This window comes from Phaethon aethereus (genome assembly GCF_964289735.1).
Source record: "Phaethon aethereus genome assembly, chromosome: 5".
NCBI classification, from domain to species: domain Eukaryota; kingdom Metazoa; phylum Chordata; class Aves; order Phaethontiformes; family Phaethontidae; genus Phaethon; species Phaethon aethereus.
The window spans coordinates 13,406,836-13,425,788 of record NC_138579.1 but is presented as its reverse complement, the minus strand read 5'-3'; the positions used below and the strand labels follow the sequence as shown (position 1 = coordinate 13,425,788).

Genomic DNA, 18,953 nt, shown 5'->3' with positions numbered 1-18,953 from the left:
CATATTATGCCATCCCTAGTACTTTCTGTGTGCTTACAAAGTGCGTATTTGCATGTGAACAGTTTGGATCACTGATTTATTAAAGACTGAAAATAATACCTTTGGAAGTCTTTTTCCAGAGTAATTGGAAGTTGTTTAGTGGATGTAATCTTCTGACAAGAAAGACCTTCCAGCTGCTGGTGGATTTAATAGACTTCTGAAGAATGCTTCAGTAATGAACTACAGAGTTCTGATTCATCTTCATTGCTTTTGAACAAAACTTTCTTGGTAAAAATTTTCAGAAGTGCTTCAGTAGCTTCTTTGCTCTAAAATTCTGCCTTTTTTCACCATCTATTCCTTAAATAACAACTAGGAAACTTTTTGTTCTCTTCTCATGAAATATGCAGCATCTTTGCACATCCTGAATGTCAAACAAGTTTAAAGACCAACCCACCTCAGTCTGCCTCAGCAGCGTTTGAATTGGGTATCCACCACAGAAACAAGTAAAAATAAAAAAAGTGTTCTCGTTCCTGCAGGTGTGATCTATGGAGGGCACCAAATTGAGACACATACTTCATCATATATAAATGTAATACAAAATATGTGCACATGTATATATGCACATGGACACACACACAGAGTCTGCTATAAATCCGACAAATGTATCCAGATTCATAATGTGTCTGAACTGGTAGATTAGATGTGTTTTAAAAGGGTGGGCTATGGTTTTAGTAGAAACCTGATGACTTGAATCCAGCCAGCCCAGCCCTCCTTCCACCTCCTCGGTCAGGGTTTTCTTCTGTCAGTCCTGACTTTTCAGTTCTTGGATCCAAGAAAGAGCTCATGTAGATTCTGAGTATGTGACCAAATTCTACATTGTGTGCTAATTGCTGCCTGAGCTTGTCTAGTTTGATGGATCTGAGTCACAGGATCTTAATTTTGAGGTAAGAACCTAAGCTGGTAGCTCTTTAGAGAAATTGCTAAAAGTGCATTCATCCTGCCTACATAGTAAGGAGTTGCACAGTGATACTCACTGGTGTGCTTCCAGTTTAGCTGCCATTGTGCTCCTCAGCCTGCTGGCACTTGTTATACCTAAATAATGGCCTTGCAAGAAGATTAAATTGTACTTTCATATTAAGCTTTTCCTAAATAAGTCTGACATACGGTTACTTTTATGTGAGTGATTACAAAGGGGCTACTGTACATAAACCTGAAATGGAATCTATCCATAGGTATAGTTGCCTTAATCCGGAACAGTAGCCTCTGTCTAGTGTGGGGATGGGATTAGCGCAGTCATGGCATTATATCTGAAACGAAGCAAGTCTCATTTTATTTGAGTGGCGATGTAGTTAAATGAACCGGTAAAAAGTTTTCCCAAATGCAAGCTTACATTGTAATGGGAGATCTTTACTGAACTCTTGCGCAGCATTTCATTCTCTTATAAAATACCAAAATAAGTATTTAGTTAGATGATCTATTTTTCTATTCAAAGCTTGTAATATTCAATAGCATATACGAGATTGAGCATTTCCCTGTATCAGGTTAGGTGTCAAACTTGTTCATACTGGAATAGGTTGGATTGTTGCTACCCTAATAAAATGCTGATTGCTTTTTTGGTGTACGATTTTTAAAGTTTCACAGTGACTCAAAATGCAAGGTAGATTAAATCAAACGAGGGGATTAGATTCATCATGTGTCATAAACGCACATGCTTTCCTACTGCAAGCTCCCGTCTGCTGCTTGACTGATACAATAGTGGCTTAGATTCTTTTGCAGGAAAGGTGCTGATGTCTAAAGTAAGCAAGGGGTGGTAAAAATAAATTGTACTCATTTTAGCTTCGGGCTAAGAACTTTATAAAATCAATGTCAGGTTCTCTTGCTGGATTAATGTAAACTGCTTTGTTTGCAGGGTTTATTGTCATCCCAAAACCAGGCCAATTCTCCAAGTGGAACTGTAGTATAGCCATCACACTACTGCTAGCAAATCTCTGAACGCAGGACAAGAAGTAATGACAGTGGAACCAGGAGCTGTTCTTCAGGCAAAGAGCATCACAAATTATAACGTGGCAGAGTGTAAACATGGAATTATGTGAATCACATAGTAATTTGCAAAGGAATAATGTAATGAGTTCTTACTACAGCTAACACTGCTAGGCTGCTCACCCAAGGAAGAGTTTTCATATTTAAATAAAAAAAAAAGAAAAAACTTTCTTTGGTGGTGCAGGAAAAAATAGTAACATTTTTGGTTTTCTTTATACTTTTCAAGTCCATTGTAATTTAATCTCTCTATATAAATAATATATATATATAGTGTAAAATAAAATATGTTTCTTAAATTCAAGTAAGTTCAATGGTTAAACTAGTACTTCACCATTGCTTATTTTGCACTGATTTTTTTAACCAGAGGTGGCTAGAAGACAGCCTGGAATGCACTCATGGAAAATGAAAGTCATTACTTTCTGGCTTCAAAATGTTATTCAGGAAGATGGATGCTGCAATCATAGATTTTTAAAACAAAATTGTTTTGCACTTAAATAGTTTAATGCTAACAGAGAATTACTTTAAAATTGGTGCCCAAACACCAGAAAAACTATGTTGTGGAGAAAAAGCCTTTGTATCTATTAAACATTTATTTTAATATTGTTGTTTCCAACTGCAATCGGCTCTGTATTATATGTATAAATAATGTAATTCAGTGGTGGGGAGGGGGAGTAATGGATCATTACACTAGAAATTCTCGTTCATTTAAGAAAGTGATATTTCTAATTCAGAAAATACATATTAAACTATCTTGAATATGCATTTTTGTTTACTTTCTGTTCAAATTCGATCACTTTTGATGTTATCAATCCTTTGTTGAATTAAGTGGTTGGTACAGAAATATCATTACACTTTGTAGAACAAATTCCTTTCAAAAATATCTCCTCTAGAACATTGCTTCGCATTTAATATAGTTGAATTTCAATTAGAAAAGTGAAATAAGATTGTTCCGTTCTTGTCCTTAATGGTTTATCTCTAAATACATCATACAGTGGAAATCTTCCAGACAGACAACTTTGTGGGGTGAGGATTTTATAATCACATACTCCTGTATATTTGTACTGGGAGTTGTGAAGTGAAAGATCCAGCAGTAGCAGATACATATATATGTGCTTTCTGACTGGGTAATCTAAAATGAGGTCAGCATATTGGAGTAGATGCATTTCTGAGACAACTTGTCTTAAATCAGGCATCTCATTTCTCATTCAGCGCCCTTAAACTGATAGGCGTTAGGGAGACGGACAGATCCATGTATTCATATAGTTTAATGCTGCTTGTCTGAGCATGCGTTACTCTTAATCAGTCAGCAACAGAACACATAAAACGGTTTTCAGTAGTTCTTGCAAGGGTTAAAAATCCCGCCTAGAGCTGTGGCTCTGCGTCAAGCCCCAGAACGACAGCAGATAGAAGTACCCGCCGTACCTTTCCCTTTATCCTACGGAGCAACAGTCACTGTCAGGCTTTCGCTGAATCCTGCAGCCGGGCATCAGGCGGGCAGAGTGGAACTTGCCTGGGAAGGGGGAACTTGACCTATATGCACACGTTAAGGCCCTTCCTGCTCTCCAACAATAAAGCTGGGTGGAATTTTTTAAATTGCAAGTAAACTTGAGACATTTTCAGGCATGAGAAGTTGTTTTTTTTCTAAAAATGAATGAAAATTTGGGGAGAAACAACTGCAGTAGCTACTTGTACAACTTACTCTTGTAATGCTGTTAGCGTGTAGAAGACTGCTGGACACATTTATAAGCTGGCATTTAGGTTGTCTACTTTATATTAAAGACAGAGCTGTACTTTACAATTCTTATCTGCTTACATTCTTCTAAAATATGAGGAAAGGGGAAAATACTGAAACTGAGCAGGATTATTGTTCAGAAGTTTTATTAACATAGAGGGTTTAACTGTTAGAATACAGATAAACCTCATTACTGAAAACTAGTGTAGTTATCTCCCTGTAGACTTCTTTTCTGTAAGTGCTTCATATGGTTTGAGTCAAAATGAAACTGTTCAGAAAATACGTAATTTTATAAATTACTTTTCCTGCAGCTGGAAAAATACAGAACCAGTACTGAAAGGAGGGTAGTATCCAACATTAGGGTAATAGTAGCAGCTACTTGCATATGCGTTTGCAGAGTACGTCCCTGATACAAACCATGCCAAACAGCACAGGAGGACTGTATGGGTTTTTTCTTTTTTCAGCCTCTTTACTATTAGGCAATCATCAAGAAGTGTGAACTGCCCATCCCACCCTTTATTCTATATAGGAAGAAAAGGGATATTAGTAACTTACCTGGAAAGAACTTGGAATTCTACTATAGATACAGCTCTTAATAAACAATTCTTTTCCTACCATGCTAAAAAAAAAAATAGAGTGGAACACAGATCATCTCAATATGGAATTTTAGCTGGAAGAATGAGAGTAGGAACAATACTTGCCAGTTTGTCATTTAAAGTTGAGTGTATTTTAACTATAAAGCAGGTGGGAGAACTCAAGTTTGCCTCCTAATCCAGCAGCCAGAGAAGTGTTGTCTCCAGCATAACAGAACTTGTTGTGAAATAAATACCCATGAAGCACCATATGTGGCAAACTATGTAAGATCCACCTGAAAGTGTAAAAAAACAAATGAAAACATTCCAATCGGGTCCTTCACTTGAAATCCCCAATTCTCACAGCAAAAACGAGCTGCTGAATGTGAAATTGCCTTTTTCATTATAACAGCCTGACAGCCCCAGATACAGAGTACGTGAGAGAGAACATAGAAGATAATACTCTGGTAGCCTTTTCTCTCCAAGTTAAACCTTACCAAAAATTCTGACTTTGTCTTTTTCAGAAAAACAACCACTTTCCTGGTGTATGAATAAAGTAATTACCTACCTGATATTAATTATAGAAACAGTTATAATTAATACACCTCTGAAAACAGGGAAGTACCTTGTGCACCAGGAGAAGAGGGAATTTTTTTTTTTTTTTAGATGAATTGTTGAATGGAAACATTTAAGCGTCGGCACCTTTGATTTGAGATTTCCAGAAAAAGATTATGGGAAGCTACCAATACAATTAACGTATCTATCTCCCTCAGGAACATACTCTAGGGAATAGGAGCCTTGGCCTGCTGTATAATGCTAAGAGAGCTCTGAGTCTGAATGATCAGTCAAATGAGGGTACAAGGATTTATCCTTTTTTTTAAATCTTGTAAGAAATCAGTAACTGTGGCAGGCAAGATCCCTCAGATACAGTAAGTTACCTGTGTTTAGACCATCATTTTTACTGCTGCACACCATGCTCAACTCCAAATACATTAACATCAAGCAACTCCCCATCTTTCTCTCTGGCAAAAACCCTGGACAGGCTCATGGCACCTTTTGCTCGGAGTCCCAAAGGTAAGAAGTCGGAGGTTACTGTTACACTGTGTTGCCTGTAGACCTGCAGTCCTTAATTCCATTTCCTAAGCTTAGCATCACACCTTTCTTTTTATATATATAAACCCATGCTAGGTATTCAGACAAATATTGTTTTGTTGAATTTTATTGTTCAACATATTGTTGAAGCTCGCTCTCTGTTCTGTCAGTATGAGCTGCTAACATGAAAGCATGATGAAGTGCGGAGATGATTTTAAACAGAGCAGTAAAACTCAGCCAGTCACTCTGTCTTTATGTACCCCCACTGCACTTTGAGATATCACAGTCAGGAGCAGATTTTCTGCTTAGAACTGAAGGAAAGACAGTACCCATCCAGTATGAGTTTCAATAAAAAGAGAAAGGAAAGAGCAGTTAGTTATACTGTTATGCTCTGCTGTTTAATTCTCCCTTTATTATGATGTTCTCACTCTATTGGTGTAGAACGCTTCGAAAACTCTGCTTATGTATTTGGTCAGTCCTAGTAATCTGCTAGTCCTCTAGCATACCTAGGAGGTGTGGCAGCAATACAGGTTTCCCTGCAGAGCCTTGTTCATGTGCTCTAGCCTTATTTTACAAGAATTCCTGCCAGGGCTGGGGTGTTTTTCCATTCTTGCTATTGAGATTCTGAAAGTTTGCTGTGAAGAAATGGAATAAAATGAGCAAAGGTACAGTAGGCCATGATGCAGGTGCAAGATATTCAACTTGGATAAATTAAAACCAGTACCACAAAATGGCTCCCACATATGCCCTGCAAACATTTAGCTGTCTGATAGTTTCACATTTTAAAAAAATCTGCTAGTAAATGTCACGTTGATCCTCAGTACAGTACATGAAAATAATACCTTCTTCCAAACGTGAAGATAAACATAAGGTAGGTGCTTTTAAGCAGTGGATCCCAAAAGGATTCATAAAGAACTTAAGTCTCCTGAGCTTCCCCACATTGAAAAGCTACAATGTGGAATTTGGGCATGCTCGATGTTATCCAGAAGCCAAATGGTAGAACAAGGAATAGGATCTAATGCAGTCACAACAGGATCCTACCAGTGTTGAGATGCTGATTCTTAAAAAAACAACCAACCAACAAAAAAAACCCACAACAAAAAAAGCCACCTACTGCTTTAATGGAGTGAGAAGAATTGTTATTTTCACAAATGCATAGCCTAATAAAATCTCAGAAGGAGAGCTGAGAGCATAGTGGGCATAACTCTTATTCTAGATGACTAGTATTTTTCTAAAATCTTTATGTTAATGTGTATTTTACTGCACTGTTTGACTGCATCTTAACTGATTAGAGTAAATAGCTTTTCTGGATTTGGAACATCAATCTCAAACTGATGCCTAAGGGTTGGCTTAATAACTTTAATGTGATCTGCTACCCAAAGCACTGCCTCTGTTCTTTTTTTAACTAGTGCCTTGTGCAGCAGTGATTTCTCTCATCAACCATTGGTTGGTTTTCACTTTTTGGTTGCACAGAAAATTCTGAACAGCAGCAGCAGTCCCAGAGGTCTTTGGTTACTGGAAAAAAACCTGATTACTTCCCAATTATGAGTGGAGTAACTTTTAGAACTATTAAAAAAACCAAAAAAGTTATTTGCAAAACCTGTCTTGCATGCATACTTGGTAGGCAGAAGATTTTTAAACCCCCAGGTAAGTGTGGCTTGCACAAACTCATTTCTGTTTGAAATAGCAAAACTGTTTTGTAACACATCACCAAATTTAAGTACTGCAAATTAATTATTGGAAAATTTTAGATCATCTCCAGATTTTTAAAATCAACGGTATCAAATTGCAATAACTACTCCTTCCAAGTAAGATAAAAATGCTGCCTTTTAACTCTTACCTTCTATAGCACTAGCAAACAGTAAGACTATTAAATTGTTACTGATGATCTGTGTGCAAAATTTCTGGAACATGATATGTTCCTTTAATACTCTTTTAAGCAACTTGCTGCAATATCAGTCACTATTAAAACTTTTGACTAATATTAAGATTGATGGCTTGATTGATGACTAAATTTTATTTGCTTTTGAATCAGTTAAAAAGTTGCTTTAGCTTTTGGCTAGATTATAGTTAAATAAAAATATTCAGCAGTTACAGAAGCTGCATCAAAATCAAGTATCTCATATGATTGCATCATCTGCACATTCTCGATAAAAGTTGAGGTTGAAGTTATTGAATACAGGAAGTGAATACTTTCCAGAGTTGACTGAAAAATTAAATTTTTTTACATCTAAATAGTATACAAAGGTTAGCTGTCAGTTATAATATGAAAACTTGTATTTTGTAGATAACATTCCATTCCTAATACTGAAGCTCAAAGAATCTTTTCGTGTTATTTTTCACAAATCTCTTCCTCTACCAGGTTCTAAAATGAAAAAATAGAAAGTTCAAACCAGAGTGCTCTCTAAGCTCTGCCAGAACAATGCTTTAATTAAATAGTGATACCCTTCAGGAACAGAATACCAAAATGGCAGGTAAGCAGCTCTTCATAACCTTTCCTACAAATTGTCAGAGAAACACAAAATAAGGCACTGCTGTTCTTGTTAGATCTCGAAGAGCAGCAGCATGACTGGCTCGCTCTCACTGCATGGTCGTGCTTTTCCTCATACTCCAAGTAAGTTATGAGGTGGTCAGTAACCTCCTCTTCGTTCAATAACAGGTAAGTGGAAATGTTTTGGGGAAGACTTAAGTGCCTTCTGCTTCTCAGACTGTTGAGGAAACAACAGAATTTTGAAATATGCTCTGAAAAACACATTTTGCTATTACATTTTTAATGAGCAAGTTAGAATCTATACCTTAATATTTGATCCAATAAATCTAACAGACTGTAACATAGGGGTTCCACCATTTTCCTTAGGTGCCTGGAAAACTGAATGCAATGTAGGAGTAGGACAGGAAGTCAATTTGGCTACTCCAGGAAGATTTAATTTTGGTAATTCTCCACGAGGAGGTCCATGTTGTTGTTTTGTTTTTTCCTGGACTTTCCTAAGAGAATGCTTTTAAAATAAACAAACAAGATTCAGGTTCTTTCTGAGAACATCTTAAGGCATAAAATTAAAAGAGAAAACCCAAATAATCAGAAAAAAAAAAGACAGCCAAATACTACTTCAGCTAATTCTTATTTTAAAATTACTACCTCACTTGATATTTCTTGCAATTTTTCCTGAAGGAACTTCTTACAAAGTCCCCACTGATGAACCCCAGAACTAAATTGGTGGAAAAAGCAGCTGCTCCTATGGAAGAAGAGTTCATGCTTTCAAGGTTAAATGCACAGCAGAAAACAATTTATAAATTCTTTTGCTACTGTAATTTGTTTTTTTGAGGAAAAATCTGTATTTGAGAGTTCTTCATGTAGTACTAACTTCTATCTCATCTTGCAGATATAGCAAACCCTTAAGAGAGAACACGTTGAGTATTTTTCACATAGCTCAAATATAAATGAAGTTTTAGTTTGCCAGAATTTTTAATCAGGTTTTAATTTTTTGATTTCCAGTGTCAAATATAAGTTTAGGATTTTCCCAGATATCATCTAAATACAGGATAATTAAGTTTTGTTTTTTTTTTAATTATTTGTTCAAAATGTAAACTGAAGGCCTGCAAAGGCAAAAGCACACTTTCTGTCTCTGCTACAACTTCATCTGTGCAACTTTTTAACTTAAAGGCAGACAGCAAAAGAAGAGGATGAAGATATTAAAAAAAACAAACACATGGAACTGACCTCCTAAGTAATAGCAACTACTACGACCCACTACTGAAGGGATTATGTGGTATCACAGCTTCTAAATTCTAACTCATGATTTTCAGGGCTTGGTGGGGGGTGGAACTGCATCAAACCCAATAAAGATCAGTGTTTAGGCAGACTGAATAAAACCAAGTAATCAGCTTAAGTAAAACATTTGTTTCTAGCTAACAAGCTAGAAGTGTCACAAATTACTTTCCTAAATGGGCTGACAGTTCTTCCACTTAAATATTACCTGTCTTTGACTTTCCTTTGAAACTTGCCACAAACCCAGAGGTACTTGCCCTGCTGTATTTCCTAGTGATCTTAATTTTTTGTGCATGGCCAAAGCTTGTGTATCAGCTGTCCTAAAAATTTGGGGGGAAAAAAGGAAAAAAAGAGAAAAGCATCAGTTGTGCTTTAGGTGAAGTCTGGATTCAATGCAAACAATTATGTTCACTGAATTATGTTCATTGTACTGTAAGCTAAGTACTAGCACTATAAGCAAACTTCATTTGAGTCCACTTTAAATGCTAAGCACACAGTGCTCCCCCCACTTTTTATTTTAGTCTTCAGGACTGAAGTGATTTGAAGTCACTTGCCAGAGTTCTTGAAAATAAGGGTGCTGTAAAGCTTGATGGGCAGCAATTCTCTCATCAGGATCATATGTTATCATTGCATACAGGAGAGAGAAGCCTTTGGGAGACAAATTGTGCACAAGAGGAGGTATTCCTTTTCCTTTTTTAAAGGGGAAATCAAAACTCGCAATTCTTGACCTGTGTTAAGCAAGTTAAGAACAAACAGTTATTTGTGCATATTCAGAGATAATTAGAATTTACTGAAAAAAAATATTCTCATCTGATTTAGGTAATCATCTATTAGCAACAAATAAGTAATACTTGGGGAAAAAAATGTTTTCTTTCCCAACAAGTTATGTCATTGGCCTTAAATATACTATGGAAATAACAAGCTAAATAAGATTGATATAGGCTCAGATTTCCTCTGCTATGCCTACAAGGACCACAAATGCGTGACTACCTCTGGGTGAGGACAGAAGACGCTGCTCTTTGGTTAGCAGCTGTCACAACAGTCTTAGATTTTTGTGATGGTTCCCTGAGCAGAAATTGCACACCGTTGTACAGTTATATTGTGGATATTTGAACAGTGAGACTAATCACTATGGGAGTGCATACTTACTGCTTGAACTTGTTGAGAGTTTTGTTACCCGGAGTGCCTACAACGTCATGGATTTTTGAAATTTGATCCAGCTCGTTAGATCCAGGAAAGAGAGGATGAAAACTGCAAGGTAAGAGATGGCATTAACACTAGAGAAGACACAGTTAAACTAGTTTAAGTGGCATAGCTGCCACTTCAGTTAAAAAGTTTTCATTTTTGAGGAATATACATTCTAGAATGATTCATTTGCAGACAGTTTAATACCACCCAACAACTGAAGGTTAACATGTGAGGAGGAGATGAATACAACTGCATGTTTGGATGGAAAGAGTAGTTTGGGTTATTAAACAGAAACCTGTAGTTGCCCTCTCCTCACAGGTTTGGGGTAAAATATGTAGAGAGAACATCCCCCCCTGGTGAAAGGTAATGGATATGGGATTGTGTTTTCTTCTAGTCAAGTGGCAAATCCCAGAAGACAACGTGTTTTCCTCATTTTAGGACAGCAGAGTCAAGCAGTCCCTCTTGTTGTGTATTGCACATAGAAATATTTATTTATAAGAAACATTCTATTCCTTACACACAGGTTCTTTGCAAGCAGCAATACTGGAAAGATGGTAATTTGAATTGCATTCCTGAGCTTGATCCTCAGTTAATATAAAACTTGCATAGAGTCCTTGAAAATATTGTTATCAATAGAGCAATTTGACTTAACAAATTGGGTTGACTAGCATTTGTTTCTTGCACATGTTGCCTTTTTCCATGTTAGCAGAGCATTTCCTTGGGCTTATAATTTAAGAAACACTTCACTAACACCATGTGATTCTTGAAAGCAATACATTCAGCCCTCTTTGTAGAAGGAGGAAACTTCTTTTAACTGTTTGCAAATTCAATCAAACAGCTGGCCGCACACTTCTCTGAATGTCTTTATAAAGCTTTGAGTAGAGGAAGGAGAGATGTGATTCATGTTGTGCAGCTCTATAAAGACAAGCAGTTGGGAGTAGCTTTTGTGTGAACTGCAAAAACATGCTGTCTCTAAATGTAAAGCTATAACTTAGGGAAGAACAATTTTGCAATCCATAAAAAAAATGTAATCCAGGAACCATGATTTATAAGGAACAGAAGCAGGGAGACCAAGATTTGAAAGATAGGCATGGCTGAGTAAAAGCCTAAAATTTTTTACACGATGTGGTATCAAGCATAAAGGCTTATGCAAGTGTTCAACAGCAAAAATTGCAAGATGCACTTAGAAAGAAACAAAACTGTCCATAACTTCCTTTAGCTTGGCAAGGCTGTATCTTTTTTAATTCAGTAATTTCCAATAAACATTCCTCATTTCTCTCTGAACACATCTATCAGGTCTCTGAAAATGTGCAGTGGTTGCAAAGAATGAAATTTGTCACATTAAGCTAAAAATTATGAGGAAATATCTTTAAGGGGTTTTTGCCCTAAGAAAACTTGAGTTTGTAGTGTGTAATTTTCTTGCCAAACTTCAAAGCCCACCTGATTCAAATTGAAACGGGAAAGCAGGGCACTTTTAAAGCCTTTGGTCCCAATTTACTTTGCAAGAGAACTGCCAGATTTGGGGTTTTTCTGTTAACAGTTTTCTGACCAAAGCAGAACTGTTTCTACAAGTTAGCAGGCAAAGCATAAGAGTTGTCATTTAATGTGATGGTGATGGCAGCAGCTGCACTTGCCATGTGGAGGAGGAGGAAAGAAGCAAAGTAAATGTTATCACTCCTGATTGCATATCACAGACAGCAGTGTGGGAAGAGAATAAAGAACTGCTGTTGCTAGGGCACAAAGATATTGGAGAAATATTCATGGTTGTTATTTTTCCTTTTTTCTTGAAGACCAGTGACAAATTTTTTTGAGGTATAGTTTCTTCATCATCATCAAAAAGCTTAAAGGACTTTAATCCCGGTTTTCCTGAACTCTTCCTTCATCAAAATCTGACTTCAAAATATTCCAGGACATAAGGTCCTGGCACAAGGGTCTTAAACACCCTATGTTATAAATCAAGGTAGTAAATCAGAGGGAGTGTCTTCTCTAATCTCCTCTGTTTTTGCAGAATAGTATATCAAAAAAAGAGGGGAAAAATTTACCATTGAATGCATTAGCAAGATTGAGGATAGTTAGCGATGCTCATGATGGGAAATGAGCCATACTCTATTTAGAGATAAAGCAGAGAAAACACATTTTACTAAACTCAAATATGAAGCCAATGGGAAAAAAAAACAAAACACAACAAAAAACCCCAAACCAACCAACTGTTCAAAAATGTTATTGTACTTGTAAATAATATTTGTTGGTACTATGTTCTATTGAACATCCCACTGCTTTATTACTAGCCTGCCATAGGGCGAAGAGAGTGCCAGACAAGACAGGATTACTGCCTCATGAACCCTGCAGACTAATCACAGAAGCAGCTTCCACAAAAACCATGGAAACAAAGATCATATTCCCCATGTGCTCCTCAGTTGAGTTATTTACCTTTGATTTTCTTGATTAATAACACACAAGACTCTCCACTGAACACTGTACCTTGTGATTTCATAGAAAACACAGCCAGCACTCCACATATCGATTTTGTAACTATAGTAGCCATTTGTAAGTAAGCATTCAGGTGCTCGGTACCAACGTGTAGAGATATATTCCGTATATGGCTGCTTAGAATAGATACTCCTACAAGATCCAAAATCTCCTAACTTCAGAGTATTCTGCTGCAAAAATAAATAAAGTATTTTGACAAATTAGAGACACTGAAATATTCAGGCAAAGATTTTCCTTAAGTGTGCAAAGTAGTCATCATAAAAGAAATCACAGATTACTTTAAGAATAACTTTAAGAAATCCCAGGAGTAGTATTACAGCAGTAAAACCGCATTTAAATTAGCAAGTAGCTTCAGGCTTGAAGATATGTGTGTCCCATAATATGTGCAAATACCGTTCTGTACATCATTAAAAGAAAGAGCTAAGAGTTAATTGAAAAGCATGTGGACTATTACTGAAGGCAAGACTGCTAAATAGGACATCTGGATTAAATTATTTTCTTAGAGTTCTTGTGTTTAGCAGTGATATAATAGGTAGCTTTGGCTTCTCTTTCTAACAGCTTCTCCTGTACACTTCTAAGACTTACACGAAAAATTTAGCTGCAGAAAATAAAATTTCATAAACTGAAATCTTTGCTTTTCAGACATTAGCAAAATAACATTCTGAAGCTGTCAGGAGAATAGATTTCAATGAAGAAATCCTCTGAAAGAGAATACCTTCTGCTGTCTTTTGTATTAATAACTTCCACTAAACGTGGGAATTGAATGCAGAAAGAAAGGGCATCAGAACTGAACCCTATCGCTTGTTTCTAGGTTAACAAAGAAAGGAAAATAGAAATTGAGGATAAAGAACAGTTTTTTTAACTGCAACACATGCAGGCTGTAATGCATCCAATTAATTTCAGGTTCTAGCCAATAACAAACTTGCTTGTTCTTTCCTCTAGATCAGGAATACGGTAATACAAGTAACTTTATATATTTTTTAAAAACTGTACTTTTATTCATGAAGAAGCATTACCTTCTCAGAGTAAAGAGAAAAAAACTGATAGACTTCACTTTCTGTTAAATATCCTCACATAAAATTAATTACCTTTATTAATATGTTTTCTGGTTTCACATCTCTGTGAAATATCCCATTTCTGTACCAACAGAAACACACCAGAGAGAAGAGCTCAGTAAAAAGAGAAATGTTCGCAGTGCTTCCAGTTATCTGTAAAAAAATACTTACAGAAACTAACACTTTCTTCAAACTTATCAACAGCATAGTAAAAAATTTGAATTTTGCCACCACAGTGAGACAACAGCCTCAGGAATGGGAATGGGGAAAGGGCAAGTCCAGGAAGGGGAGGCCAGGCTTTCTGCTTTTGATCTCGCCATGTTACCAAAGGATTGCAAGGGCCAGCCCCTCCCAGGACCGCTTCCTGCAGCAGGTTCTGGAGCTCCTTTGGGGTGCTGGCAGCAGCACGTGCTGCCTGCTTGCTGCCTTCCAGGGCTCTGCCTTGGGCAAAGATGCATCTGGGCAATGGCCTTTTTTCTCCCTGCAGCCGTCTGCTGCCCCAGACAACTGTATGTCTCTGCTTAGAGGTGACCCTGAAATAAATATATGATCCATTTACTGTAAAGCTGTTGCTGAACCAGGTCTCTTACCTATGTATGTAATCAAGAGATTTGCATAACTGGTACATGTAGTTCTTAATTTTTTTTTCAGGTAGTGGCTTTCTCCTTCCTAGAATTAAATTTCAAGTTGTACAAGTCCTTTTTAGTAAACGACAGAATACAAAAAATTACTCTTCAGCTTCCAACAGTGCATTGATATTACCTTTTTCAATTACACTATTTCTGTCATTTATAGCTATCTTTGTAATCCATTTTCCACTCTACTTCAGACATAATTCAGATTTCAGTATGCACCAGAATAGCTCAGCTAACAACTGTCAGTTCAAGAGTCTGCAATCTGCTTTAGCTTTCACTGCATGGTTTTCTTGCAGTGTCTGTTTCCCCAAGTTCTAACAGAACTGCAATATTTCACTTCTAAACGTCTGATTTCCTCTCTAAGCAAAGTAACTGTCCTTAAGGTTCAAGGTTCATATCAATCACCTCAAATTACAGCAATGCTTAAATGACTGTAATTCACATTTGACTTGCAAATTAAAGGTTAACCTGTGCAGCTTAGCTTGCTATTGCCGTTGTGCAATAACAACAGTTATAAAATTTATCTATTTTTCAGAGCCATTCAGTAACTACTCAGCTTTTTTCTTTGATAGGTTCCAAAGGCCTTTTAATCTTGCTGTAATGCCTTTATGTAATGCTGCAATGTCATCAACGGAGGGAGAAATGATCACATTTTTTAAAAACAAAGCAGGTACTGATCTGCCTGATGACAGTAGTATGAGTAAGTGGCTGGGCAGGAGGAGGAGGGAATTTATCAGGACACTAACTCACTGAGGCCACAAGTCCAAGCAGCCAGGAGGACTTGTGTTCCTAAGTGATTACAGTACTCCTCCAGTCAGCCACATAACCCACTGAGCAGGATTAGATAACAAAGCACATAACACTGAGTACCACTTACATCAAGAACTGTAGTATTATTACACCAGTAGAGATAAATGGTGTTTTCAACATCAAGATTTTTGTCATTTCTAGTAGAAAAGATTTTATAAAATGCAGCTATTCAAATCAACTTGGATTATTATTAATATTTAAGAAATCAGGCCTCCATAAAAAAGAAGTCAAGCTGAATTGTTTTTTCATTACAGGTCACTAGTAAAATCTGGAGCAAATGCTCTTCTATTTCCAGATTTATCATTAGAGAAACCTTAGTTAGAAGTACTAATGAAGCAGATCATAAGGCAGTGGCACTTGAGGCTACAATCATTTTCGCTGGAGGCATCTTCCCCACCTCTCTCTGAACCATAGTTTTTTCATCGCTTTAAATGACCAAACTGTTCTTGATTAAACAAAAGGCAAGACTGTTTTTCAGTTATTGAATGACTTGTGGTACCACTATAAGTTCATAGCAAGAGAATTATGATTTTGTGTAAAGACAAATAGCCTTGTCTTGATTGAAAAAACATGAATCTGTCAGTTTATTGAGGCAAAAAAACGAAAAAGATCAACTTTTCACATTAGTAGCATTACAGTGAACTGTCCTCCCAATTACAGAAGTGCCTCCATACACCTTGTTAAATTAGAAATTCATTTTCAGTAAACCCCTGCTTCAAGTTTTTCTTCATTACAAAATTCCGTACAAACCATGCTTGCCTTTGCATTTTTCTAACTTAAAGGTTTTTTAAATTGTTCTGCATCTATATTAAACAATTTTGCAAGACTCAGGATAGTCAGAAAATGACAAGCATTGGCATTACTATACACTGCAGGAATTTACAGAAGACATTGTATCATGGGAAACACAGTCCAGATACAAAATCCAGACCATAAAGAAGAACCAGCAATTTACAGAAGTTCAGGTAGACCCAAATTAATGTTCAATTAACCCCTAACTGCAGCATCTCAGATTACAGTTGAACACAGATTTTGAACTGATTCACCATGTCATAAAACAGGAGGTTTTTAAGTGGCAGGAAAACTTGAATATGATAAAAACTGTATTTTAAAATAAAAAAAAAACATAGCAGAACATACTGAAAGTATTAGACTAATTTCCATCTGTATACTATGCTTGATATAGAAAGGTTTTTCATATGAAAAGAATGAAAGAAACACTGAGAAATGTAACAAATGAAAGCAAATACTCTGGGGTAAAAAAAGGCAGTTAAAGAACAAACCTAACATTCTGATTTCTCATAACTGAAGTACAGTACCTTTCCTAGAGGGAGAAGATGCAGGATTATTTCTAATGCATTGGACTAACTCACTATCAAGAAGGACTTCCTATATGCTATTACTATGACTTTACAACTTTAAAAATTTATTGCGGAAAAATAAAATATCTTATTAAAACCAGCAAATACTCACAGCTGCTTCAGTGATCAGAACAACTGTATTTTAATCTCAAATTTTTATCTACGTCAGGAACAGGGTTACTCCTTTTGTTACAAATCTGAATACTCTGTGTCACTAATGTAATGTTCAGTTATTTAAATGAATCTCCCAACTGTTAAGACATTACAATTTTTTTATTATTCATTAAAAAATCATCTTTTAATATTGAATTGTAATTAAGTGCCCCTTAATTTGCTGTATCCAACTCCTTTGGTGTCTGTATGAGATCTGGTTTTAAAACAGCTTTTGTTCTAAACTTTTTTGTAGGAACTCTTCCTTAAGCTTTATGGTCTCCTACCTGCTGCGACAAACTGCTCCAGAATTTTTAAATATGGGAGATTTCAGGTAACAACGTTATTTTATAGAGAAAACTTGGTAAAAGGTATTTTTACTAGATATAAAAAATGAAAATCATTATTCATTGATTCAGTAGTTTTTGAAACAAATGGGAATAATTTTCTTGTATCATTACAGTCCTGACCTAACAAAGAACCTAGTTCAGTTGTATTTTTTGTTACCTAAAGCAATTAATTTGTGTTTTGCAGTCAAGGTTGTTTCCCTGTTTTCATGTAAAGTTTGACTGTAAAAATAGATGGCCATTGACCTGACTCATTAGAAACCTTCTGCGTGCATCCATGCCTTAAACAAGTGGGTATATTGCACTGGAAAGAAATACAGAGTACAGCACTACAGCATAAAATTCTCCTGTGATTTTTATAACATGTAACAGTGAACAACCAAATGAAAAAGAATTAATTCCACTTTGTGATCTACAGAAGGAGAGTTTGTGTGTTTCTTAAACACACGCTACATACCTTTTATCAGCTCGTAAATATTCATGTCCATAAGTTCACAGATCAGTGAAAGGGAGCCAGCTTTTTTATCACTGAAGAAACAAATATAAGGAGACTTTAAGCTAGAAATAAAATTTACATGTTGATTTGTACACAGCATAGAAAAAAGTACTTAGTTTAATCAGTATTAAAATGGACATTTTAATTTTTAATTGACATTTTCTCTTAGAAGTTTTTCAATTTAGGGTCTGAGGTACCATAGTTTTAGTTTATACTATCCAAAGTATCCATTGCAAAAGTTAATGGATTTACTCCATGAAGTTATTTGAATGCCTGTTTTCTGGGCATGTCACACTGTTCACTATCAAGAAATTTCCAATAGATTAACTGATATAATCTTACAATAAAAGATAGGAAAGCCATTACATCATATATGAAAATACTTTCTATTTAGGTCACCGGTGGAGTCCTATTGCATGGAAATGAGTAACTGACTGGAATCTGTGTTTTGCTGACAACAGCAATTTAAGCATTATCATGATATGATAATACATCTGAGACCTTATTTTCCATTTCACTGCCCTGCAGAGGCAGACGTCTTTAGGTCTTCTTTTATTTTTTTTAAGGCAATTGCATTAAAGTACATCCCCTCTGCAATGTTCCATTAACCCAGACAGTAAAAGGTTGAGGGTACAATCTGCAATTCAGTTTGCAGACAGACTGTGAAAGAGCTAGGCGAGCTAGCTGGCCATCTGGTTTATGCTTAGTTAACAACACGGCAGCTGAAGATGAGAATTCCAGAAAGCTAAGCTAAGCTGCTGCCACAGTTACTGGCTTTCCATATATTCCATATACGGGCCTACCAATAACAGTATAGTATCAGAGCCTTGAACAGAGGAATAAGACTGAAGAGCAAGAAAAAAATATTTTAGAGCAGTCAACAAGTTTTGTGTCAAGTATTTGAATAATGAAGTGTATGTCTGCCGTTGCATAGTGATGAAGTGTAACGCACAGTAATGGAGCAAATGCTACCATAAAACCTGATCTCTTTGTGAGACAGAACATGTCCCCAGAAGACACTTAAATGTCTAATGAGGCTAAGGAACTCAACTCCATCACTAACTGATCTCTTTCCAAATTCACAGCTTCTGCCTAATTCAGCACTCTAAACCTCTATTATTTGCAAAGGGTTGTCTGTAAAGTTGCCTAGGAAATAATACTGCCAAATAGTTTGCCTGGATAACTCGTTCAAACTGACAAGTCAAACCAAGATCCTTGAAGGACCAGAGCCTATTCCTGC

The 18,953-nt window shown here is 36.3% G+C and overlaps 2 protein-coding genes across 7 annotated transcripts in view; one reads left to right on the top strand and one right to left on the bottom strand.

Moving 5' to 3' along the window:
* Positions 1-1,942, top strand: part of WDR20 (WD repeat domain 20) — a gene marked incomplete at both ends in the record, with an annotated part of 47,905 nt that extends 45,963 nt beyond the window's left edge. For 5 of the 6 annotated variants that reach the window (XM_082000372.1, XM_082000376.1, XM_082000373.1 and 2 more), the window contains one exon: positions 1,889-1,942. In XM_082000372.1, the coding sequence (XP_081856498.1) occupies positions 1,889-1,942 (54 nt within the window). Of the gene's footprint in view, positions 1-119; positions 201-1,888 lie in introns of those variants that run through there. The other variant, XM_082000371.1, reaches the window with a different exon arrangement.
* A 6,103-nt stretch (positions 1,943-8,045) lies between these two features.
* Positions 8,046-18,953, bottom strand: part of MOK (MOK protein kinase) — a gene marked incomplete at both ends in the record, with an annotated part of 19,248 nt that continues 8,340 nt past the window's right edge. The window contains 8 exons of the mRNA XM_082000976.1: positions 8,046-8,123; positions 8,211-8,411; positions 9,732-9,909; positions 10,331-10,432; positions 12,851-13,029; positions 13,948-13,996; positions 14,505-14,583; positions 17,675-17,745. Of these exons, the coding sequence (XP_081857102.1) occupies positions 8,046-8,123; positions 8,211-8,411; positions 9,732-9,909; positions 10,331-10,432; positions 12,851-13,029; positions 13,948-13,996; positions 14,505-14,583; positions 17,675-17,745 (937 nt within the window). The remainder of the gene's footprint in view (positions 8,124-8,210; positions 8,412-9,731; positions 9,910-10,330; positions 10,433-12,850; positions 13,030-13,947; positions 13,997-14,504; positions 14,584-17,674; positions 17,746-18,953) is intronic.